This window comes from Triturus cristatus, chromosome 7 (assembly GCF_964204655.1).
Source record: "Triturus cristatus chromosome 7, aTriCri1.1, whole genome shotgun sequence".
NCBI lineage: Eukaryota > Metazoa > Chordata > Amphibia > Caudata > Salamandridae > Triturus > Triturus cristatus.
Genome location: NC_140590.1, coordinates 1,702,361,481 through 1,702,385,545, shown reverse-complemented (window position 1 = coordinate 1,702,385,545; position 24,065 = coordinate 1,702,361,481). Strand labels below are relative to the sequence as shown.

The window sequence follows — 24,065 nt, the reverse complement described above, 5'->3', positions numbered from 1 at the left end:
TAGTAAACTTAGGGTTTTCATATCTTTGGAATAACCCTGAGGGAGAGATCTTCCCTAGCAAAGAAGCCCTTAAAGAACAATACTGGGATTGGGTTGGCGGTAAGATGCTGAATGACACCAGGGCCGACTCTATGACTGGTCGCTTCCTGGAGATAACATTTTTTCCTGCCCTGGAAAATTACTGGGACAACATCACGGTACCAATGGACAGGAAACTTGTATTTCAGCTAAGATCAGGATCTATCCCCCTCAAGAAACTGACATCTGGCTGGCACAGACCCACCAATAACTTATGTCCAGCATGCGAAAATGCCGAGGAGAGCATAGGCCATTTTCTTTTCGTATGCCACGCTTATGTGAATCCGAGGAGAAAATGGCTCTCGCCGGTATGCAAAAACCTGGGGACACGAGACAGCACAGTGGCTCTAAGAATCCTACGTACAACAACTCAGGATTCGATAGTCATAGGGGTAGCTAAATACCTGGGTTGGGCATGGGCAATTAGAAGACGGTCCCTGGGGGGAAGCAGGTAACAAGGTATTCCTCTCAACAATGATTAATGTAATACTATTTGTAAATATGGTTTTTATATGCAAATGTTGTATGAGCTGTACTCTATGTTTAATGAATTTTTAATCCGTAATAATGTATTATTGTATAACTGTGTTGATTTTATGTGCTTTTATGAGAATTGTCTCGAATAAAGCTTATACAAAGTATATAAGTATATCGCAAAAGTTGGCTCATCTTGTTTTTTTTTTTGTTTTGTTTTTTTTTTTTTTTTTTTTTTTTTTGAAGACCTTTATTGATAGAAAAAGGGCAAATACAAGTCAACAAGGAGCCTGGGGGGGCTCACACATACGGTACATTACAACTTACTGAAAACACAGAGGATACATTACAGAAGGACTGAGGTCTAGTTTTAAAAGTTTTCCTTGTAGGATAGACATAAGCAGGATATCGTAGCACAACAAGTCAATACTGGTGTTAAACAATCAGGATAGATAATCTTATAGCAGTAGAAAACACCAGAGTCGCTGCGTGGCACCCAGAAAGGAACGTCTGAACCCCAGGGAAGGAAAAAGGACAAAGAATAGAAGGCCCATAGAACAAAAAGGAAAAACAAAAAAGAAAGCAACCCCACCCCCCAAGTGCCCCCCACCCTGCACCCCTGCAGCTGGCTACGGCCTTTCCCCCCCTAGCAGTGTGCCTGTCGCCCAAGAAAAGGAGTCCCGAAATATAGAAAGTAAGAAAAAGAGAGAATCCGAAAACTCTCATAAAATTAAGAAAGGTGGCTCATCTTGTTTTTAGATTTCATTGTATTGTATGGACATCACCCACTGACCCTCCACGCCCGTATTAAGACTTTTTGGATACTATATAGGTGAGTTGCTTTTTTGGGATAGATATTGGTCTTTGGGTTTTTAATTAACGTTAGGACAGTTACACCGCAACAACTGATTTCTGTGCCTATTTGGGCACGTCTATGCCAGTACTAGGTTTCTATTGACTTCGGAATCTAGTGTATCATTATTCTCTAGTTTTTGCATTATAGGTGTACTCTTTTATGGATCATTATATTATATACGTTGCCACTGATAATTATCTTTACAGTTTATATTCTCTGGTATCCAACTATTGCGATATACTTATATACATATTGCTCTAATTATGCAGTTAGACCAAGACCAATTTGATTTTTATGTTTTCCCATCAGATATCCTTGACGTTCTCTTGTTACTTGATTCAAGCCACACCTTATGTGCTTCGTATCCAACCTTTGGATCTTATTACACATTATTTTCTTATATAGGTATGTGACTTATATAATTTTCTAGGAGTCGATATTTCAGACTTCTGATTCTTCTCCCTTTCGTTTTTCACCATAATATTTATCCTTCACTTTAGGAATCGTCACCTTGTTAGTCCACCCACTTAATTAGTTAGTATACCTGCACACCTCCCATTCTCATTTGTACTTTATTATTTCCGTCCTCTCTTTGTTTCCTCGTATGGTTTTCTTCTTTTTCTAGACACGCGCTCTTTTATGCTTAGTATATGGTAGTTTACATCTATCTTGTTTAAAATCTACTCTCTTCTCACACTTTGGTGCGTCTATTTATTGGGACGTTGGCCTATGTTCACAGACTTTGGTACTATATATAAATCTGCTCGGTGCCTGTTCATGATTTCACTTCTTTAGTACTGTCTTCTGGATTATAATACAAAATGTATAAGTTTTATGCAAAAAAATATACATCTAGATTTTTATATTTGATTTGTTTACTTACAGCCTTGAGAAAGTCTTTAGTACCAATAATGTACTGACGAAACACGTGTTGGCTGCTTTCGCTTTTGGATTCTGATACAGCTATCAAATAAAAGAATATGTTTTGCATCACAAACAACATGGACCTTTCATCTCACTCTTTTTGAACAGAAGACTTCTACAGATGATCTTGTGATATATATATATATCTGTGTCCGTTTCTGATTAACGCATGTGTTTACTATTGGTTATTCAGTTTGACTTCGTATATACTATTCATGGTTGTGCTACAATAGCTTTAATTTTACATGTTTTATAGGTAGACTCTATATCTACCTTATTGGCACTTTTGGGTAGTGAGTGAGTATAGCTAGCTAAGCACCCAAATCTATTAAGATTATATAACCAACTGTTTGACGCCATTTACAGAATTTTATATAACTGTGTATTTTTTGATGTGCAGGTCTTTTCCTCTTTAGGAACACCACTACCCTTCCTCTTTTATTTTCAGTTTGGTGGTGACCAGCACTCAATTCCTTTGTAGGCGTAATCCGATTGAAAGTTCATTTGGATACTATTCTAATTTTTCCACATCATGGCAAGTTTTGATGATGAAAGGGACAAACTATTTAATGACATTTTTTGCGAACAGGGCATTCAGTCCACCAAAAAACCTATAACTGAGGTAAAACCTCAAGGTCTGAAACAACTGTTTGTCAAATTGGAGAGACTCCGCAAATCGGAACTCTCTAGGTGGTGGGACTTCACCACTCTCAAAAAATACATTGAGTTAAAACAGGTACCAAGAGGCTTACGAGTTATCATATTCCCAACATTTGAGGATCTTGATCCAGATCTCCTCCTAGAGTGGGAGAATCTGATATCCTCATCTTCTTTTGGTATGATGGATTTATTAATCCGACATGCAGAAAGGAAGAAAGGGAAACTACTAGAGGAAATAGAACAGATTGAGGAGGAAATCAAGAAACTGAATTTAGCTGAGGCAACAGATAAAAACTTTAAAATACTGAAAGAGGTACTTAACGCACATCAAACATATATTCGAGATAAAAAAATACGCAAACTAAAGAGGGATGAAAACGACTATAAAAATGGTCGCATCTTTACATTTGCGAAGAAATTTGATGAGGAGAGGCCCAGAGCTGGTGTAAAGGATTTGGATACCAAGAGATCTGACACCAACATAACAGTTACTGATTCTGATCCCTCCAGCACTGCTAGTGATATCAGTGATGTAAGAAGTGAGACAGCTTCTACATCACTTGGCAATGTAAACACTGCTCCAGGAACATCTTCTTTTTCATCAGAACTGGGGAGATACAGAAAGGGAACCAGGTTGGGGTTCAACAACCCAAAACAATCAGGAAGAAGAGAACCAGGCGAGGTGGGCACAAAAACAGACTTAGAAAACAGCAAAAGAATTACAAGATCGGCATCGCGCGTACAGAGGAATTGAGTGATGACAATAGACTCTCCATGATTACCAGCCAATCATTTGATAATAGCTCTATGTCCAACATTGAAGAGGATTTATCGATTGTTAATCTGTCTAAACTAACATTGGATTATGCTGAGACAATAGTGTTGAAAAAGGGATTAAGTTTCTGTCCCAAGGTGAGACCTGACTTCACTCAAATCCACATTGATTTATTCAAATTTATTCGCAAATTGAAATTAAAAAAATTCTTTGACAATCAGAATAAACTGTGTCCGTTACCTATATATACATCTGCCAAGAGTGGACAAACGATTGAAGATATCAATAATATACAAATGCTTCTGTTCCTTGAAGAAAGTTTGGATATGACGCCTAGTATTGGTATGATATTGGATGATCTAAACATAACCACCAATTTCCAAACTAATAGTGGCTTGAAGTTGAAATCTACATTCACCCCCACGTTAGCTTCAGACAATCTAATAGATTGCTTTTATAAAGCAGTCACCTCTGATTTGTATAAACTCGAGGATAAGTTACTACGCACTCCTAATAGACATAGAGACAATTTGACAACTCAAGAAAGAACGGCTCTCTTTAATTTAGCTAAAAATACTGATATAACTCTTAAGGAGGCCGACAAGGGAGGCAACATTGTCCTCATCGACAATGCTGACTACTATGGTGAAATAGAGAGACAGTTATCTGATAACAAGGCATACACCAGGATCGCTCATAATCCATTGCCAGCAATCAATAAACTAATTGAGAGTACATTAAAATACTGCCAATCTGAAGGACTGTTATCAGACATGGAAGCTAAATACTTGTTCAACCCCACACCCAGAATAGCATATTTGTATATTCTGCCTAAGATCCATAAAAACCTTACATCACCACCAGGGAGACCCATCATTTCGGGTATTGGGGGACCCATGGAACACATTTCAGAATTTATTGACATCTATCTCCAACCAATAGTGTGCCAATTACCAGCTTTTATTGATGACACTAAAGACCTACTTAATAAATTGGAAAATTTTACCTGGCAGGATGACCTAACTTTTGTAACACTAGATGTAAATGCACTTTACACTAGCATTCCGTTGGACAAGGGCATGGAAGCCCTTACATATTTTCTGTCCAAAAGGGATGCTACTTTATATGAACATACTAAAATGTTGATTGAACTCACTAGGTTAACCCTGGATAACAACTATTTTAAACATCGTGACACTTGGTACAGACAACACCTGGGGGTGGCTATGGGAGCCAAATTTTCGCCGTCCTTCACCAATATCTATATGGGTCTATTTGAACAGCAACACATTTGGAGATCCTGTCCATCTCACCTCACCAACTCTATTGTCTACTGGGGTCGCTTTATAGACGACATTCTTATGATTTGGAGAGGTAGTGACATTGACCTATATGATTTCATTACCTACATTAACACTAATGAGTATAATCTTAGTTTTACACATAGTTCTAATAAACAACGAATTGACTTCTTAGATATCACACTGTATGTAGAGAATGGCAAACTGGAATCCAGGTTATTTCGCAAGAAGACGGCCTGTAACTCCGTCCTACATGCAACTAGTGCTCATCCAACTGTACAAATTAGGTCAATTTCCTATGGTGAGATGACACGCATAAGGAGAAATTGTAGCACGGAGCAGACTTTTCAACAAGAAATCACAAATCTTAAGAAACGTTTCTCTACTAGAGGCTATGACAAGGATACACTCGATAGAGCACACATTAGGATCAACAACAAAAAACGAACAGATCTACTGAAGTACAAATCAAGCAATGTTAACAAATCTTGTAGAAAAAAAGGGGCTATCATCACACGATTTCACACACATAGTAATGAGGTATTCCGTACTCTTCATAAACATTGGCATTTACTTCGATTAGATCATGACTTGGATCCTTACCTTATGAATAAACCTTCGGTTACATATGGAAGGGGCAACACCTTAAGGAATATTCTAAACTCTACCAACAAACAGCCCATCAAAAATGATTCAGCCCTGACCTGGTTACCGGCTAAACCCAAAGGTTTCTACAAATGCTCTATGTGCAACATATGTCAGTTTGCCCACAATAAAATTACGAGTTTTTGCTACAACACTGGCCAAACACATAACATCACGCAGTTTATTAACTGCAACACCAAATATGTTGTATATTGTGTCGTGTGCAAATGTAATCTCATTTACGTGGGAAGTACTATAAGAGCCCTTAAAGATCGTATACAAGAACACATACGAGCCATACGAAATAACAGTATGAATTCCCCTTTAGCCGTCCACTACAATATCGAACATAAATCCACGGAACTTCTGGGCTTAAAATTTCATGGTATTGCTGCATTACGAGATAACCCCAGGGGTGGAGACAAGACCTCAGCCCTTAGAAAATTAGAAGCGATGTGGCTTATCAAACTGAGATCAGTAGATCATGGGTTGAACATAGATAGAGAACTACATGTGTTCCTACGGGATTGATCATGTGCTTTCATCCTATGTGTTTTCTGTCTTATCCTTGTTGTTTATTGATTTGCTAACGCAGGGATAATACAAGTGTAATATTGTTCTCACTTTACATTGGAAAGTTCTTTATGTATATAGTGTGTGACTCAGAACTCTGTCTTTACAGACTGCAACTATGTAGTATCTACAGAGTTTTCTCATAATAATATTGTACTTCTGTTGCTTTTACTTACTATATGTGTTACTATGTATCGTATGTTGATCCGCATATAAGTCTTGTCGTTAGGAGCATATAACTATTGATTTACACTTCCTTGTCTCCTATGTGTTTCATTACTATGGTGTCTATCTAGACTATGTTTTACATTTACCATCACAGGTTCATAATTGTATGATTCTTTTCTTTATATACTAATAGATATACTCTTCCTGAGCCTCAGCTATATTCTCTTTCTTTACACCTACCTATTCTATCCAAATCTTTTGAATGGTTATTCTAATTAATATTAGGCATTCTTATTACTCTAGGTCTTCTATGACATTTATAGCTTGGACCTACACCCACAACTAATCATTGATATGTTGTTCTCAATCTTGTTATACTGCACCGTCTTACATACCAACTTTCTCCTCTCGAGATCGGGCTCTCCATTACATTCTTGGTGATTTTGGATTTACCGATATGTTGTACCCACAACATTGACGTTTTGCATAGAATAGTTCGTGGGGATCTCTAATCCCTAATATATCAATATTGGATTTCTAAATCATGGATTCCAGTTTTATTATGTGCAATACCTACCAATGCATCGATTATTCTACTCGGTCCGATTGGCTTTACATTTCCATTCATTTAATTTTGTTTGGATCTTGTACATTTTTCCTTGTTACACTAACCATTAAAAGATGGCGTCCGTTCATCTACCGAACGGCCCTTCCTAAAAAACTATTATAATTAAGTTACATTGCTTACGGGTGGATACTTGGCCATATCTGCCATTATAAGACCATGGATAGATCTCGTTCCGGGACAACATACACGTCTTCGGCATTAGTTTTGTTAAATACACTAGCCACTATACAATGGCGCTGGTTTTTCGCAAATTAGTCCTTCCTCCTCCTCTACTTTCTTGCTTGGCGGCTCTCAACCCAGATCATGTGATTGGGTCTACTATATGAGTCCACCAAACATGGCGATTTTTGGTCTGACCTTGCTTCCTGCGGAGCGTTATCAAGCGCAAGAATCTGGGGAACTTCTACCGTCTTTGACTTATGGTGAGTCGGTGTTTGGTCCAACCTGATATTAACATTAAGGTTACGAGTTATATTGGGACCCCCTGCCTTTTTTTCTTACTCATGGCTCATTTTTGGTTTTAGATGTTATTGTACTGTATGGACAACATCCACTGACCCTCTACTCCCATATAAAGATTGTTTGGATACTATAAGCGCACGACCCTGGAGAATGTCTACCGTCTTTTACTTATGGTGAGTCGCTTTTTGGTCCAATCCGGTTCTAACAGCGAGGTTACTAGTTATGTTGGGACCGCCCGTTTTTCTCTTACTTATGGCTCATCTTGTTTTTAGATTTCATTGTATTGTATGGACATCACCCACTGACCCTCCACGCCCGTATTAAGACTTTTTGGATACTATAAAGGTGAGTTGCTTTTTTGGGCTAGATATTGGTCTTTGGGTTTTTAATTAACATTAGGACAGTTACACCGCAACAACTGATTTCTGTGCCTATTTGGGCACGTCTATGCCAGTACTAGGTTTCTATAGACTTCGGAATCTAGTGTATCGTTATTCTCTAGTTTTTGCATTATAGGTGTACTCTTTTATGGATCATTATATTATATACGTTGCCACTGATAATTATCTTTACAGTTTATATTCTCTGGTATCCAACTTTTGCGATATACTTATATACATATTGCTCTAATTATGCAGTTAGACCAAGACCAATTTGATTTTTATGTTTTCCCATCAGATATCCTTGACGTTCTCTTGTTACTTGATTCAAGCCACACCTTATGTGCTTCGTATCCAACCTTTGGATCTTATTACACATTATTTTCTTATATAGGTATGTGACTTATATAATTTTCTAGGAGTCGATATTTCAGACTTCTGATTCTTCTCCCTTTCGTTTTTCACCATATTATTTATCCTTCACTTTAGGAATCGTCACCTTGTTAGTCCACCCACTTAATTAGTTAGTATACCTGCACACCTCCCATTCTCATTTGTACTTTATTATTTCCGTCCTCTCTTTGTTTCCTCGTATGGTTTTCTTCTTTTTCTAGACACGCGCTCTTTTATGCTTAGTATATGGTAGTTTACATCTATCTTGTTTAAAATCTACTTTCTTCTCACACTTTGGTGCGTCTATTTATTGGGACGTTGGCCTATGTTCACAGACTTTGGTACTATATATAAATCTGCTCGGTGCCTGTTCATGATTTCACTTCTTTGGTACCGTCTTCTGGATTATAATACAAAATGTATAAGTTTTATGCAAAAAAAATTAAAATAATAATAATCATTTTTATACATCTAGATTTGTATATTTGATTTGTTTACTTACAGCCTTGAGAAAGTCTTTAGTACCAATAATGTACTGACGAAACACGTGTTGGCTGCTTTCGCTTTTGGATTCTGATACAGCTATCGAATAAAAGAATATGTTTTGCATCACAAACAACATGGACCTTTCATCTCACTCTTTTTGAACAGAAGACTTCTACAGATGGTCTTGTGATATATATATATATATATCTGTGTCCGTTTCTGATTAACGCATGTGTTTACTATTGGTTATTCAGTTTGACTTCGTATATACTATTCATGGTTGTGCTACAATAGCTTTAATTTTACTTGAACACAGACAAGGGACTGATCATTCCAATGCATATGTCCTTTCCAGGTTCCTCCACTTAGACAATAAGAACTACCAAGATGGAGGTTAGTGCTCATCACCTTTCATCTGGGGGTGGAGGGGGGTCGTGTGCGAAAGTACCTTTTTTGGAAGGTCAACCTCTCTCCCCCCTTTTGCTCTAGATGATATGGTTTTAGAGCTGAACTGGAAGAGCACTGGGAGCTCCTAACCAGGCCCCAGTGCCAGTACTCTTTCCCTCAAAAGGTAATGTGAATTGGTACACCCAATTGCCAAGATGCTTTATCCCCTCCCCCATCAGTCCCTAGTATATGGTACCAGTGGTATATAAGTCACGCCTAAGGTAGGCCTTCTAAAGCCCAGGAGGCAGGGTGCATAATCTAAATGTGAAGGCATACCTATTCAGGCATATATGCATCTATTGTAGCCTTGCAATTCGAATTTACGGTAAGTGGCCGGCGGTCCATAGGTTTAAGTGGGCTGGCTACTGGACAAAACCAGGATAGCCAGCTCCATGATGGTACCACCAAATTTAGTTGTGTTTAGTATCAAACACCGGGCTTTTTCACACCGACACGATTGTATAATTGAGGGTGAGCTGGCATACACCCAGGTGCCAACCTTAGAGGTTGCCCACCGAGCTACTGAGTTCCCTTGTGCCGTGGCGAACTTTATGAGATATTTGCCACCAAGACAGAAATCTGATCTCCTGCTGATGAGTGCTATCCCTCCCAAAGGATGTGATACAAAAGGCCTGGGCAGGAAGGGGGTCAAACCACCACCCTTCCAGGATGGCTAGTGAAAGACCCATCACTGCAGTGGGCCTCAAAGGCTTCACTGCCTCTGATATGTAAATGATGTATTGATTGATTGATTGATTGATGTACTTATAGAGCGCAGCTATCACCCTACGGGCATCTTGGCGCTTGCATTGGGAACCCGTCCTGGTTTTTCCCTGTAAGATAACCCGTACTGGGCATCCCCAAGGTGAAAGCCAGGCATCCCGCCGCGGGGGGCCGTTGTGGAGATTAAGCAGGCTTGTTGCCCAGAGCTGCATAGTGTGAACTCGTGCTTAGAGTGGGCACCAAAGCGAGAATTATCGAGTCCGTGGACGATTGGGCTCTGGACCCTGCCGCGTCGGGAATCGAATCCAGGTCCCGGGTCTGATCTCTGCTTCAGGGTATGCCTCCTCTAACCAGTGAGCTACAAAGGCTAGCCACACCTATAGGGTGGGTTAGTGGATCTGTACAGACGAGTATGGCCTGTGCCATCTTGGAAAGCTAATAAACTAGTGGGTTCTGGGTAGTTTAGTTTAGTGACATACTCCCACCGGATGTTGTCACCTATGGGGCAGATGAGTCGCAGGACTAGTACCCTATTGGCTACAAGCCCTCACTCCCCTCAACACCCCCTAAATTCAGAATTCAAGGGGCACCCCTGACACCAGAACTAGAGATTTGCTCTGAAGAAGAAGGATGAAGAAGAGCCCCCTGTCAACACAAGGCAGGATTCCGCACAAAAAGTGTGCAAACCTCTGCAGCTGTGGCAATCCCCCTGCACCCGCTGGACTACTACACGCCCAGTACCACAGACCAGTTCCACAAAGAAGGTGAACCTCTCTGAGAGCCAATGACTAGGGCTAGAGGTGCTACTTCCCTGCAATCAGCAGCACAAACCACACTTCCACGATCCGAAGAAGGACTGACCACAGGGCTCCATCATAGACCAGCCTAAAATTAACCAGCCAGGTACCTTCTGGAAAACGTAGTCCTAAACCTCTGTGAGTCTTAGCCTTCTACAACGTTCCCAGGACCTATGGAAGAAGGTTGACCCAGCCGAGACCTTTGCTGGTACCAAGGGTTACTGGTAGTCTGACTGACTACAAACTACTTCACTCGATGCCCCAACAAGGAGGGAACCTTTTGCATCATCCCTCTTCCACCGCTGTGGCACAGTTGTCGAGTTCTTGCATCCCAAAGAAGGCTTCATTGGCACGCCTGGTAAAGCTACCACCCGCAGTCCCATTCAGCACAACTGATAGCCAGACACATCTCTGCACTCAATATGCACGATCTAGGTAGAGCGGTTCTACCTCGTGATTCCTGGTCTAGGGGCCCCTCCAAGCTTTTCCTCCAAGGGTTCCTCTGAACTTAACCAGCAAGTACTGTTTGATCAAGTACTGTTTTTGGCAGCTCCTGCGGCTCCCCTTTCAGCAAAAAGGACAGCCAAGTCTCCTCTGACCCCTGACTCCCTGGGCAAGGTAAAATTGTTCTGATTGTCGAAGCTTGGTACGTGGACCTGCAAGACCTTAACTCCAAGTGGGTTCCAATGAACTCACCCCGCAAGTGACTGAGTGTCACCTGAGATTTTCTTCATTGACCACAATGATCACGTTTTACAGCTCTGCAAAGTACTGATTTTATTATTACTGTACTTAATCTTAATTCTATGACTACGGTTATACAAACTGTACATACTTCATTCGGGTATCTAAATTTATTTAAAAATATGCTCTATTTTTACAAATTGGTATCATATTTTTTTCAAGTCATGTCAATTACTTATGGTCACTGTTGGTACTGTAAAATGCTTAACACATGTTTCTCTAAGTAAGCCAGTCTGCTCTTTGCCATTCTACTAGGACTGAGAGATGGATTACTGGTGTAAATCTGAGGTCCACTTTGTGGGTATCATGTTAATATTACATGTTAAGGCCTCCCTGCCATACCACTTAATTTTGCTACCTTGCTACAGCAATTTTGCGCAAATTAAGGCGTTGCATTACTCTGCGCAAGGGAGGCACGAAATCCATGGTTTTTTATGCATTCTGATATTTACCAAACCTGGGAATGTGCCAAAAAGCTACGCCTCCCCAAGTAAGGCGTAACGAGGTGAAATATCTTTATTTCTCCTAATTTTTTCCTCTTTTTATGTGTGCTGCATTCTGCAGCACACATAGTAAGAGGAAAATGCCCCTGTTGCTTTAATATGAATGTACCTTAAAAATGAAAAGACAAGAGGCGTTTGGCAAAACCAGAACAAGCTGGTTTAAATAAATGCTGCGGCTGGGAGAGACTGGAACGAATGCGTCTCCTCAAAATCTCTCGATGTACCAAGTTTTGGTTGTCAATTTATACAGTTCATGAGATACAATAAAATGTTCTCTACATTCCAAAATAGCGTCTTAGTCATAAATCAATCACATGTGCACATCTGATAAGGACACAGATGGCTCTCGACCTCAGGAGAATCAATGTGGGCCTGTGTGTATGTGTCTAGGTGTTCGGTGTGAAGAACGCATGATCGCTACTTGTGGTGTGCATGTTGGGTCCTGATTGGTTTATTCTACCTATCTACATGTGGTATCTTGCTTTGTGGTATTTCTGAGAAATGCTAGCCTTTGGCCGAACAGGTTTTATTGGGGCCAAATACCTTGGACTTGTTTGTGGTGCAACTATCCATCTGTGGAATTGATCAGGGCTTTCATTGGACTTGTGTTTGCTGTAATTTGTGGGGGACCCCACCTGTGATTTGTTACTCAATAAGCATGGACATGGGTTACAGAACCTGCCTGACCCTGTATCTCTGACTCAGGATTGATGGGGAGGTCACCTTGGGTGAATCCGACAGCAACTAAGTGAGTTCATTGGAACTCCTAAAAATAATATGGCAGGCACTGGTATAATTTTTATCGACATTACCAACATGGTGCATACAGTTCTCATTTTGTACATTGACGTTGTTCTTACTGGTGTAGCCAAAGGTATGTTTGCTTCGATGTGAACGTACATTGACATTGTTCTTATTGGCAACAATATTATCATACAAGCATGGATCATGACATGCATTGGTATCATTATTGCTGATGTTGGAGCTGCTGTGCGGGCACAAGTTACGGTATACATTGACAGTGCATCGGCAATGTCAAGGTTATGTGTGCACAGGCTGTGCTAAACGTTCACATTGTATTTTCTGATATTTCCGTTGTCAGGCCTGCACATATCATGACATTCATTGACATCGTATTCACCAATCCCAACACCCCCATGGATTGTGTTTCTGCAGGAAGGTGCCCCTTCCCACACAAAAACAATCCTGCCTACAATACAGACACTCTTGCACCATTGTTCAAGGGTACCTGTATTGGTGCTAGACTGCCAAAACGGCGCTAGCACAAGGGGAAAGGACAGGAATGCACCGTATTCAATACGGTGCATTCCTGCCCTTTCCCAGTGACGCAGAGCAGCGCAGCTAGGTAACATGCTTCGTTGCCCTGATCCACGATTCCCATAAATATGCCCCATAGATTTTAGAGGCACTTCAAGTGAATATCAACAGGCGTGTTTTGAGACTGCAACCCAATACTTCTCATTCGCAGATTCGCCCGGAATTTTGCTTAGTATGCCAAACTTTCTTGCGCCAAGGCGTATTTATTACATTCTGCATAAAAATTAAACGAGCAACTGAACCTCCCTTGGCCTCTCTCATCTGGGCAGACATTGGAACTGGGAAAAAAATACCTCTTGGGGAGAGTATCTATCCTCTGCATTGAGCTCCTTGGGGCTTACTTTGCTATGGGACTCTGCTGACTCAGGTTCTCAGTTTAAGCAAGTGATGAACTGGTCAGTTAGACTTGTTTCACACCTTGAGGACAAAGATCAATTCGCTGGATTCTTATAAATTCTTATGTCTGCAAACACCCACATTCTTACTCGAGCACCTCATATTCTTATTACATGAAGTTAAAGTGCATGAGGTTAAGGATTGGTGATCTTCCTACAAAAGACATGACTCCACATTGGAAGTGCACTTGAACAACACAACCTTGTCGCTTAAGTGGATATAAAAAAGAATCGGTAATTCACGTTTGATATGTTTGCTCAAATTTGATGGATGCTTCACAAATAAGATCATGTAGGGCAGTCCTGACTCAATGCCTAATTGGGAAGCACCCACCACTTTCTTGTAATTTTGTTAAATTCATTCAATTTTTTGAAAGTCAATCGAATTATTCATGTACACAGTTTGATGAGCCCAAATTCAACCAAATTTGATTGATGCATGCCAACACTATTTATGAAAGCCCTTTAATCGTTACAAATAAGGGGGCAGATTTATGACGACTGGCGCATCCCTGCATATCAGCAGGGATGCACCAGTTATTATGCGCCACAGCAGCGCCACCATGGATGCGCCGCATTTATAATGCGGCGCACCATGGGGCAAAAACGGCACAGATGCGTGACGCATCTGTGCCGAAAAGTGGCGCATTGCTGGAGTTGCGTCGCAAGCGCGACGCAGCTCCAGCAATGATCTGGGGGGCCCTATCTATACAATGCTGCGTCAATCCTTACGCCTGCTTCAAGCAGGCTCAGGGTTTTGACGCAGCATGGGCCTAAAAGTGACTGAGTGAAATCAGGCGCAAGTGCAACATAAATCTGCCCCAAGGTCTTGCAGAGTAGCCTTGATTAAATGCCTAAGGGAGAAGCACCCATAATCTCTCGTGCAATTCTTTAAAATTTATGGAATGTATGTCTGCTAGGATGCCACTGCGTTGAATTTGTGTGCACAATTTGGCCAAGGATATATTCTATGTGTTTCCTCATATTTTATTATTTTACTACAGCATTATGGCGGATGACCAGGATGCGGTGCAATTGATTTAACAGGATTAAACGCAAACTGATATCTCCTGATGAAGGACAACTTCAGCCATGCATTGGGATCTTTCTAATTACAGGAGTAGTCTCATAAACTGATTTATTGATCACCTTAGTATGGAATGCCGCAATTTCATGATTAATCATACTAAAAAATGAAGAAATTTACAAGTGAATAAAAATCCAACAAAATCAACTAGAGTGTCATGGTGTTTTGAACTAGGACCAAGTATTTGAGTACTGCCCTATGGGGATCCAGCAGTGCATCCAGGGGACACTCCCCTAGGAGGTGCAGTACTTATTGAATATTTCACCCACTCTTTTTTGATCGGAATGCGATACCCTGCTGCACGCCTGACAACATTTACTAATCACTCAACCGCAGATATAACTATGGGAGTGCATATTGGTAGTCGATGAGAGGAGGACATCCGGAAGAACCTGCATATACATTGCACTGATTTATATTGGCAGACACTTTTTTTACAATATATTTATGATAATGATTTTTATTGGTTGTTTTTATGTTTTAGGATTAACATCTTGACCCATAAAAGTGTTTAATTCTATTTGTTTTTATACTGATTGATTTTGTAATTTGTGATGGTTTTCATTAACCGAAGCAAACCAATAAACTTTAGTTACTCAACTGCTGGATTGCGCCCCCCCAGGACAAAGGCATGCTTCCACTCACCTGCCACAGACCTTTAGCTGAAATGTTGTCGCCAAGGCAGAGAACGTGAATGGTCCCACAAAAGTGACTTCAAACTTCGGGAGCACTAAACATTGAGGCAAAGAAGAGAAGTGTGAAAGAGGAATCAAGGTGAACTCACAGATGCACTAAACAGTCAAAGAAGAGATGTGTGAGGGTGCAATCAAGGTAGATGGAAATCTGCACTAGTTGGTGAGGCATAAGGGAGGTGTGAGGGAAAAGTCAACGTAATGCACAGCTGCACAAGACAGTGAAGGAAAGAACAGAAATGCAAAGCTGGGATCATAGTCGACGCAAAGCAGCACTAGACGATGAGGCGAAGAAGAGAGGTAGAAGGAGGAATCATGGTGGATGGAAAGCAGCACTAGACAATGCAGTGAAGAAGAGAAGTATAGGTAGGAATCAAAGTGGATGCAAAGTCGCACTGGACGATGAGACGTAGAAGAGAGGTATAAGGAGGAATCAAAGTGGGCACAAAGCTGCACAAGACAATGAGGCAAAGAACAGGGATGCAAAGGGCGAAATCATAGTTGACGTAAAGCAGCACTAGACGATGCAACAAAGAAGAGACGTATAGGGAGGAATCAAAGTGGACTCAAAGCAGCACTGGACAATCAGACAAAGAGGAGAAGTATAAGGGGGAATCAAAGTGGATGCAAAGCTGCACTAGACAGTGAGGCAAAGAAGAGAGATGTAAAGGAGGAATCATGGTGGACGCAAAGCAGAAATAAACGGTGCAAAGAAGAAAGTCACCAGGGGCCATCAAGGTGGACACACAGCTGCACTACACATTGAGGTATGGCCTAAAGGTCCTAAATAAAAGGTGACCCAAGAAGGGGCACTTGTTTTTTAAGAAGTGAAATCAATTCCGTAGGGAGCAAAAGACAAAGTACGTAAAAGGTCATGTAGGTCAAAAAGATGACAGGTATTTATTTAAACAAATTCAATTTTTTGAGAGTGCTCACATAATAAAAAGCGTGGTGTGAAATAGTGATAGTGGTTAAAAAGACATCGCATTGACAACAATATAGTTGAATTCCATAATTGATTTTTACAAGTTATAAGGAATTCATGTTGTGGGGTGGTCGACGGCGTTTCGTACCCAATTATTGGGGTTCATCTTCATGACAAAGGTGAGCAAGTTGGTTTGAAAGTTAAACTACTTGTAGAGTTATGGTGTAGTTCCTAGATGCTCCAAAAATGGGAGGCAGGGGCAGTGGCGGCCGCTCCATTAGGGCGTTGGGGCGCAGCCCTACTGCTTTCTCGCGGCGCCAGAACAGAAAATAAAACGGTATTTAAAATACCATTTCATTTCCTGCTTCTCGTGCTGCGAGAAAGCAGATGTCAGGGGTATGCCTGGTAGGGGGTGGGTGGGAGGGATTGCCTGGTTGGGGCGGGCGTGTGGGCGGGTCAGAGAGGAGTGGCTTGCACCACTCTAAGTGCCCAGACTGCTTGGTCGGCCCTGGGGGCCGACCAAAGCAGTCATGCATCATGTGCGTTTTCTCTATGTAGGCTGCATGCAGCCTACATAGAGAAAATGGCGTCCCTACTGGTGCCCGGCTGGGCTCCGCCCGGGGCTCAGCGCCAATCACAACACTGCCATTGCAGTGTTGTGATTGGCTTTACAGGAGGGGAAGGAGCAGCATGCCTGTTCCTGTGTTTGAAAGCAGCAGAGGCAGCGCAGGACCGGCCGAGCAGCAGAGGCAGACCCGGTCAGGTAAGTTACTTTTCACATCCCCTCCCCCCCCAACACCCGTGCGACACTCTCCCCTCCCTCCCCCCGCCGAATATTAAGTGCCGCGACTGCTTCTTTGAACTGTAGACTGTAAATCTAGTTGTGCCGCATTTCCTCATATCGAGGAATGTGGGCAAGACGTTGTCCTGTGCTGCTCTCATGTGTAGGCAGACGAATGGCCTTCTTCTGTCGCTGGAAGATTTTCATAGTTTAGCACTCAGGGCAAGTGCTTTTTACAAACCCAACCGCCCCTTTCTGGTGCAACAAAGCACATCTTTGCTGCACTTATTTAATTTTTGCAGCTTTACATCGCGGGAAGGTAGTGTTGCACTTAACATGAGCGCCGGTTACAATACACAACGACGCATTCATTTTGTACGGCACGGGGAGATTAAGTGATTTGCCTCATAATCACAGGATGTTGAACCAAAACCGAGACTTGGTTACATAGCTCAAAAGTCGGCAGGTCCGCCCCATCCTCTCTCTCGCAACAAAGCGAGAAAGAAAGTGATTTGGGAAGGAATGTTTCTCCTTCCTGAGGAATCAGTGGTAGGAGGTCGAAGTTAAGATGGGTCACAGCAGAAGTGCATACATGTGTGGGGAATGCCTGCTGAGTTGAATGTCTAATGTGTGTCTTAATGGTGTGGTAGTCCTCTAATTCGCCTTCTGCACTCAGTAATTCCCTTTGGAGCCTCAGGAGGTTAATCAAGTGCGATGCTGGTTGCCACATGACTAAAGTCAACAGACACCTGCGACCTGAGCATACTGTAAAACCACCTTGCTAAAGAAATTGAAGTACAGTCATGTGAGTTTCAGTCAGATATAAAAATGGAAGCCGTCAGCACTCATGGGGTTTCCCGGCACCCTACTGAGCGTTTCCCCTTAAACTGTTGGTTGATGTGTCTCCGTGCACCCCTGGCAACTGAAATCTGGCTGTATTTTGGACTCATGTATTTCATTTACACGTTCACTGAGGCACACGTTCGTACTGTAGTATGGTGCATTTTCTTAAAGACAGAAAATAGTGAAAATGAGTCCTTTGCACCACATTGTGTGCTAACACCAAGTTATAGAGTCGTAGGTGACCAGGACATGATTAGTTTGTTTGGAAAAAAAGTAGCATTTCATTTTCTACCGATGTGCGCTACAAACGACACTAAGCATCACGTTTTGCTCTCTGGAGAGGTAGCGTGCATACCCCATTCGACACACTACAGGGTAGTAGGGTGGCTGTCTGCGTTACTGATAACAGCTTCTGGGCGCCTTTTTCACGCCAAATAGCTCAACAAATGCAGAGAAATGAACACTTGTCCTTCAGTCCCAAAACAGTGGCCAAACTAACATTAGTACTGTGAAGATAAAGTAGTTCTTTTTTTAAGTCCAGGAAAGTTTAGGTTGCAAACCACATAGATGAACTCCTTGATGTCTCTGCGAAGTAAATCCAGCGTTTGTAATCAAGCATATAAAAAAGCAGTGCCCTAAAAGTGCTCTACTAACATTCCCACGACATGTTTCACGTCTGGGCCGGCTCGAGTTTTAAAAACAGGAAGATTCATGTTAAAATATGAAACCCCTCATCACACCCTGGCAGCATTTATGTATGTTTCCCCTTTGGCTCGCTGCTAGTCATACCTCATTTGTTATTTATGTTCTATGCTGACTTGCGTGGAAGACACTTTTTATGAATTGTATAGCCCACAATTCAACCGTAAATAACAATCTATTTGTATATACACCAGAACAGAGCTGCCCTTCTTAGCACAGGAGTTGTGCAAGAATTACATCAAACAAGCAGGCTGCAGCTTGAATAAGCCAGCTGATTTCCCGGTGTTTTTTTTATCCATTAGTTATTTTTTTTCAATGATTGATTGATAAAGATCCCAGGGAGATTGTAGCCAGTTATTAACACGAATAGACAATTTGAATCCCCATTGTTTAAAATGTAATGCACAATAGTGATATTTAAATCTAAATGGTCTCTGGAAATTTTACTTTAATACTTTTTGACATCCTTCCTTTTGAGCAGCTGTTCTGGAGTGGGTAGCTCAGGTTGTGCGGCCTGTGCTGCTGCCCAGCCTTCCTAAAGTCAGCATTGCTTGGCACCCTGCGGTTGATGGAGGGGGTCCGGGAAGAGGCAGTTATGAGGTAGCCTCCTGACGCAGGCCCTGCTAAAGGATTCATTCGGCTTTGCCGGTGGCTGAGTCTCCCCCCCCCCCCCTTTGGCAGGCGGCTGTTTGCCGTGTGGTGGTGATTTGCCTGCAGGTGGCTCCTGGGCTGTCCTAGTTCCAGCGCTACAGTCTTTGATAAATACACAGCACAACTCTTAAGTTCCTTTGGTAAAGAGACTGCACGGTTCTTCCATTTCTGTGGCAAACAGACAGCTCTTCCTACCTCTCTGAAGAAAAACTGCCCATGTAAACAAAGACCCTGGCATCCGGTTGTGCCACGGGAACACTGCACTCACTGTTGTGTGTGAAATCCAGTTCCAGCAAGGATATTATAGATATGGACCGCTGCTGATTTTCGTAGGTTTTTGAAAACTCACTTAGCGGTCTTCAGGGAGCCGAGGAGCGCTTGTGTTTCTGTGTTGCTGTCGAAGCATGCTGAACCCTCTCTTTAGGGTTGGCGGGCACTACCCTGGACCGGAGGGGCCTAGTCAGAGCACTGTCACAGCACTAGAGTGCACTAAATACTGTAAAGTATTTTATTTGTCATGTTTAGAGTGGTACAACTTCCCACTCTAAACACTATCACTTTTTGAAGTGCAATGTGTTTATAGAGCGAGAACGCAGACTGGTGCAGAAAATGTTTCTCACCCTGTAGCTACAGGCCCTGCCACGCATGATGCACCTCTGAGAAGCATAAACACTGAGTGCCAGCACTGGGCCAAGCTTCAAAAACATAACAATAGAAATGTTTCTGACGCTAAGCCCTGCTGGATGGTATATTGCTCAGAGGTGCGTGGCACTGGCAGAGCCTAGCTTCAGAAACAATTCTATCTACATGTTGTTATATGACATCCTTTTATTAATGTAATAGCTGCACTTTCACAATTGCTTTATTAACCTTCTTGCTTCTCAAATTTGCTTAAAAATGGACCATTTACCCACTCTTTTTTCAAACTTTTCACGGGGGAAAACCCCCGAACCCTCCTTAAGTTGTTTGGGCTCACTTGCTGCACTCGCTCGCCGCGGTGCACGCAGACAGAACGTTTACGCCTCACCACTTTCAAATGTCACCAGCCACCACTGGCCAGGGGCTTCAAAAGGCTATATCGAATAAAAGCCAAATGAAAGAGTTTGAACCAAGTAGTTCTTGGTTAGAGCAGCTGGTCAGTACTTAAATTCGCCTGGAAAGTTTAATGTTCCTTTGAGGGGCCGCAGGGCAGTGAATGGGAGCCTGAGGCCGAACAGACAGAGACGTCTTGCTGCTACTGGGCCCACCTTTGTCCTGAAGATGTCTCCTACTCTAGGTTTGCATCGACACTGGTGAGCCAAACTCAGAGGGGCCTCCCCTACCACTGGAGTGGCCCTAGGGCATATCCCCAGGGGTGTAGCCTGGGGTAGGCGAGTGGCTGGGTGAGGGCCTGAGTGGGACCACTGCCCAAACAGAAGAGTACACCCTAGGTGGGGTACCCCTACCCTGAGGCCAGTACCCCTTGATTGGACACCTTCCGAGGTTGCCAAGAGCCCTTTGTAGCCATAGGGCCAGAGCCTTTCCCCACTGTGAGTGCAGTGTGACTGTGGAAGGCTGCGCACCCTTCCTATGCCCTGTAGGAAGCGGTGTTTAGCTGAGGGGGGGAGACGGATCGTGTGCTGGCCCCGTGTCTGGCCTGTTAGCGCCGGTCAGCCTGAGCCCAGGACATTTGTTAGACCCCTGCCACCAGCCTGCCAAAATGGACAGGTGTGCGCAGTGGCACCACGGAAGTGACAAGCATTAGTCTGGACTGTCAGTTGGTCAGTGGATCGTGCGCGGACCCCACTTATGTCCTGGAGACCCAGGCCGCCGGCCTGCCACATCAAGCTGGTGAGAGTACTGGTTCTTGTGTGCACTCTTAAGACTCCGGGACCTTTCCCACTGATTGTAGTGTGAAAGTGCATGCACCCTTCCCACACCTGTTAGGAAGTGGTGTGGACATGATGTTTATAAACGAGGACCAGGCCTTCCATTGCGGCCTGGGTACACACTTACACCTCTGGAGTAGTTGACCTATGAGTCTGACCTACTCAAGCAGACCGGTGTGCGCACTCACACTGACTGCATGTTTCAAACATGTGTCTGACCTGCCATAGCAAGCCTGTGAGAGTGCCTTTGCGCGATACTCCAGATGGCCCGTAGCAAGCACGGTCCATCTAAGGGGGCCTTTCGCCTCCACTAGGATGGAAGGTAAAGGGTTGAGCAGGCACCTACGGGTGTTCACTGCCCAGGTAGGAAGAAAAACTAGGGCTCCCCTACAAAGAAGGCTGACTCTTTCCTTAAGTTAACATAGAGAAGGGGTCACCGGTATCCCAAGCTGCAATAAGAGAATGCAGCGGCGAAGCCTCATGATGTTTTCTATCAATGGATTTGCTAGGCCAAACCCATTACAGTGGTAACCGGGGCCTTGGCATATCTTGCATGGAAATGCCACATACGGAAAGTAGGCATTTTTATGCATCAAACTCTTTGTGTGCCGTGGTATCTGGTCCCGGTAGGTGAGAAGCACATCTGGGCATTCCTCAGCGTCTGCTATAAACTATTGGGCATGCAATTGAAATAGCCAACGTTTGGGGGGCAGAGATTGTGACATGAGGCCTCTGGGGACAGATCACGACCCCCACAAAGACATTCTGCAGCCTCATGGCAGAGAGGATGGAAATTTAGGGGACACATGTGTGGTTCAAATGAATACCCTTTGAACTCTTCCCTCAAAGGCCCAATAGGGTATAACTACCCAGTGCCAGAAAGATCCGCTTGCAGGGAAGCAGGGACGCAGGACCAGAGAACCTGGTCTGCGTGGTGCACATTGCCAGAAAGGACTCTGTTGTGCTCATGGAGGATGACTGCCTGAGGAACGGTCCATGGCCCTCCTTAATAGTGGCTGGCCTGGGTTAACGACCTACTGGCATGTGGCACCTTGAAGTGGGCTCCCAAGGACCAGTCAGGTGGTCTCCTGTTCTTTCCGAGTCTCAGAAATATATCAAAGATCTCCAACGAAGAGCAGTGCCCTTTAAATGTCCACATTGCCTGCTGAAAGCTGGACAGCGCTGTGTGCTTGGAACTACAGAATCGAGCCTGAAGTCCAGAGTGTCTAGTGCAGAGCTCAAGAAGTTGCCCGCATCGTAGGCAAAGTTGTTCCTCTACTGCGGGGACCTCGGCACACATAAGCGTCTTGTCAGTGGTAAACAGATTCTTCGGTTGCGGGATCCAACATGGCCTATTTCATCGACTGTGTCATATTTCCCTTGTGTGCCAATCCGACTGCATTCTCATTGCGTGCAGTATCTTATTCGCTTGTTGCGAACCTTGAAGGTTGGGGGGTGCTACCATTGCAGAGTCTCCTTCTACCACGTGAGACATTGAGGAACTTGTGCCTGTGTGTGCTACCGGAACCGTCTGGTGCAACCGACATCAAGGTGTGCCAGATCTAGTGCCTCATTTCCATGGAGGGACGGAATTGCAAAAATACTTTGTGTAACCTGAAGTGTCTGGTGCAACTCATTTCATCTTGCATCAGACCGTGTGCCCAGATTGTCGGGGCACAGCAAGGATCAATGTGTAACCAATGGGGTGCCTCCTCAAGCCAAGAGACTCCCTTGTAGATTGTTTCCATTCACTACTTACTCCCTCTCGGGCCCCCATTACGGTGGACCAACTGCCCTCCAACCCCCTGGCTTTTCTGAAGACTTTGTGGCACCAGGCAGGACTGGGGGGATTTGAAAAGGCCAGAGGGATGCCTCTGGGTAGGTTCGAGTGCAGGTCAAGAGACTGTGTGACCCCCCCGCACTTCGCAGAACTGGGCTGGTGCCAGAAGGCCCTAGTGAACCCAAGTTTGTGACACATTGTTGCTCTGAGCCAGTTTCTGCTTTGCAACTTGGTAGTGAACTTTCTGAGAGGCACCAAGACCCCCTTTGTGCACATCTAACTCTTGTTCATGCTTACTGTCTATCCCCACCTGGTTACTGGGGACCCAAACGAGGAGTGACATCAGCCATGAGTGGGCTTGAGTCCAGAAAGGAGGGACTAGTGGCTTTCCATCAGGGGTGTCTGGAATAGTAGGGGTTGCGGGAGGTTTTGGAGTCGCAGGGTCTGTGGAGTGTTACCTATTGACCTGCTTGGTATCTGGCAAAAAGAACTTTACCTCTCAAAATTGGGTTTACCCACTTGGCCTCGTCCCGCAGTGCTTCTAAAAGTATTATAATTCTGTGCACAGAATGCAATGATAAACGTTTAGCAGTCCTTGTGCTTACTTCCCAGTGAACACAATATCGGGTATTGGGTCAAAGAAAGTAAACATTGGAGAAGGAAAGAAATGCTTCACGAAATCAGACAGATCTTGTTTGGTGGTCTTCCTACCTTCATAAGTTCTCCTCCTAAATCACGCTGGTTGACTTCATTCACGTTGTGCCCCTAACAGTCAAATGACCAAAGGTCTCTGTAGGTTATGAACTTTCTTTACTACTGTAGTTTTTCTTCTATACAGCAGCAGAGTTTGCTGGCACTACTCCTTGAAATATCGCCTGTCATCATAAAATGCACCTACAACCATTCTTTCTGAGAATGCGCACCAAAGGTCTGATACTCACTTCCTCCTGTCATCTGTACCACATTCTCCCTGCCAGAATGAAATA

At 43.3% G+C, this 24,065-nt stretch overlaps 1 protein-coding gene across 1 annotated transcript in view; it reads right to left on the bottom strand.

Annotated features, from left to right (window-relative positions):
- Window positions 1-24,065, bottom strand: part of LOC146812814 (alpha-2-macroglobulin-like protein 1) — an 848,867-nt gene that overhangs the window by 681,460 nt on the left and 143,342 nt on the right. Inside the window, exon 7 of the mRNA XM_085615205.1 lies at window positions 15,483-15,567. Coding sequence (XP_085471331.1) covers window positions 15,483-15,567 — 85 coding nt within the window. The remainder of the gene's footprint in view (window positions 1-15,482; window positions 15,568-24,065) is intronic.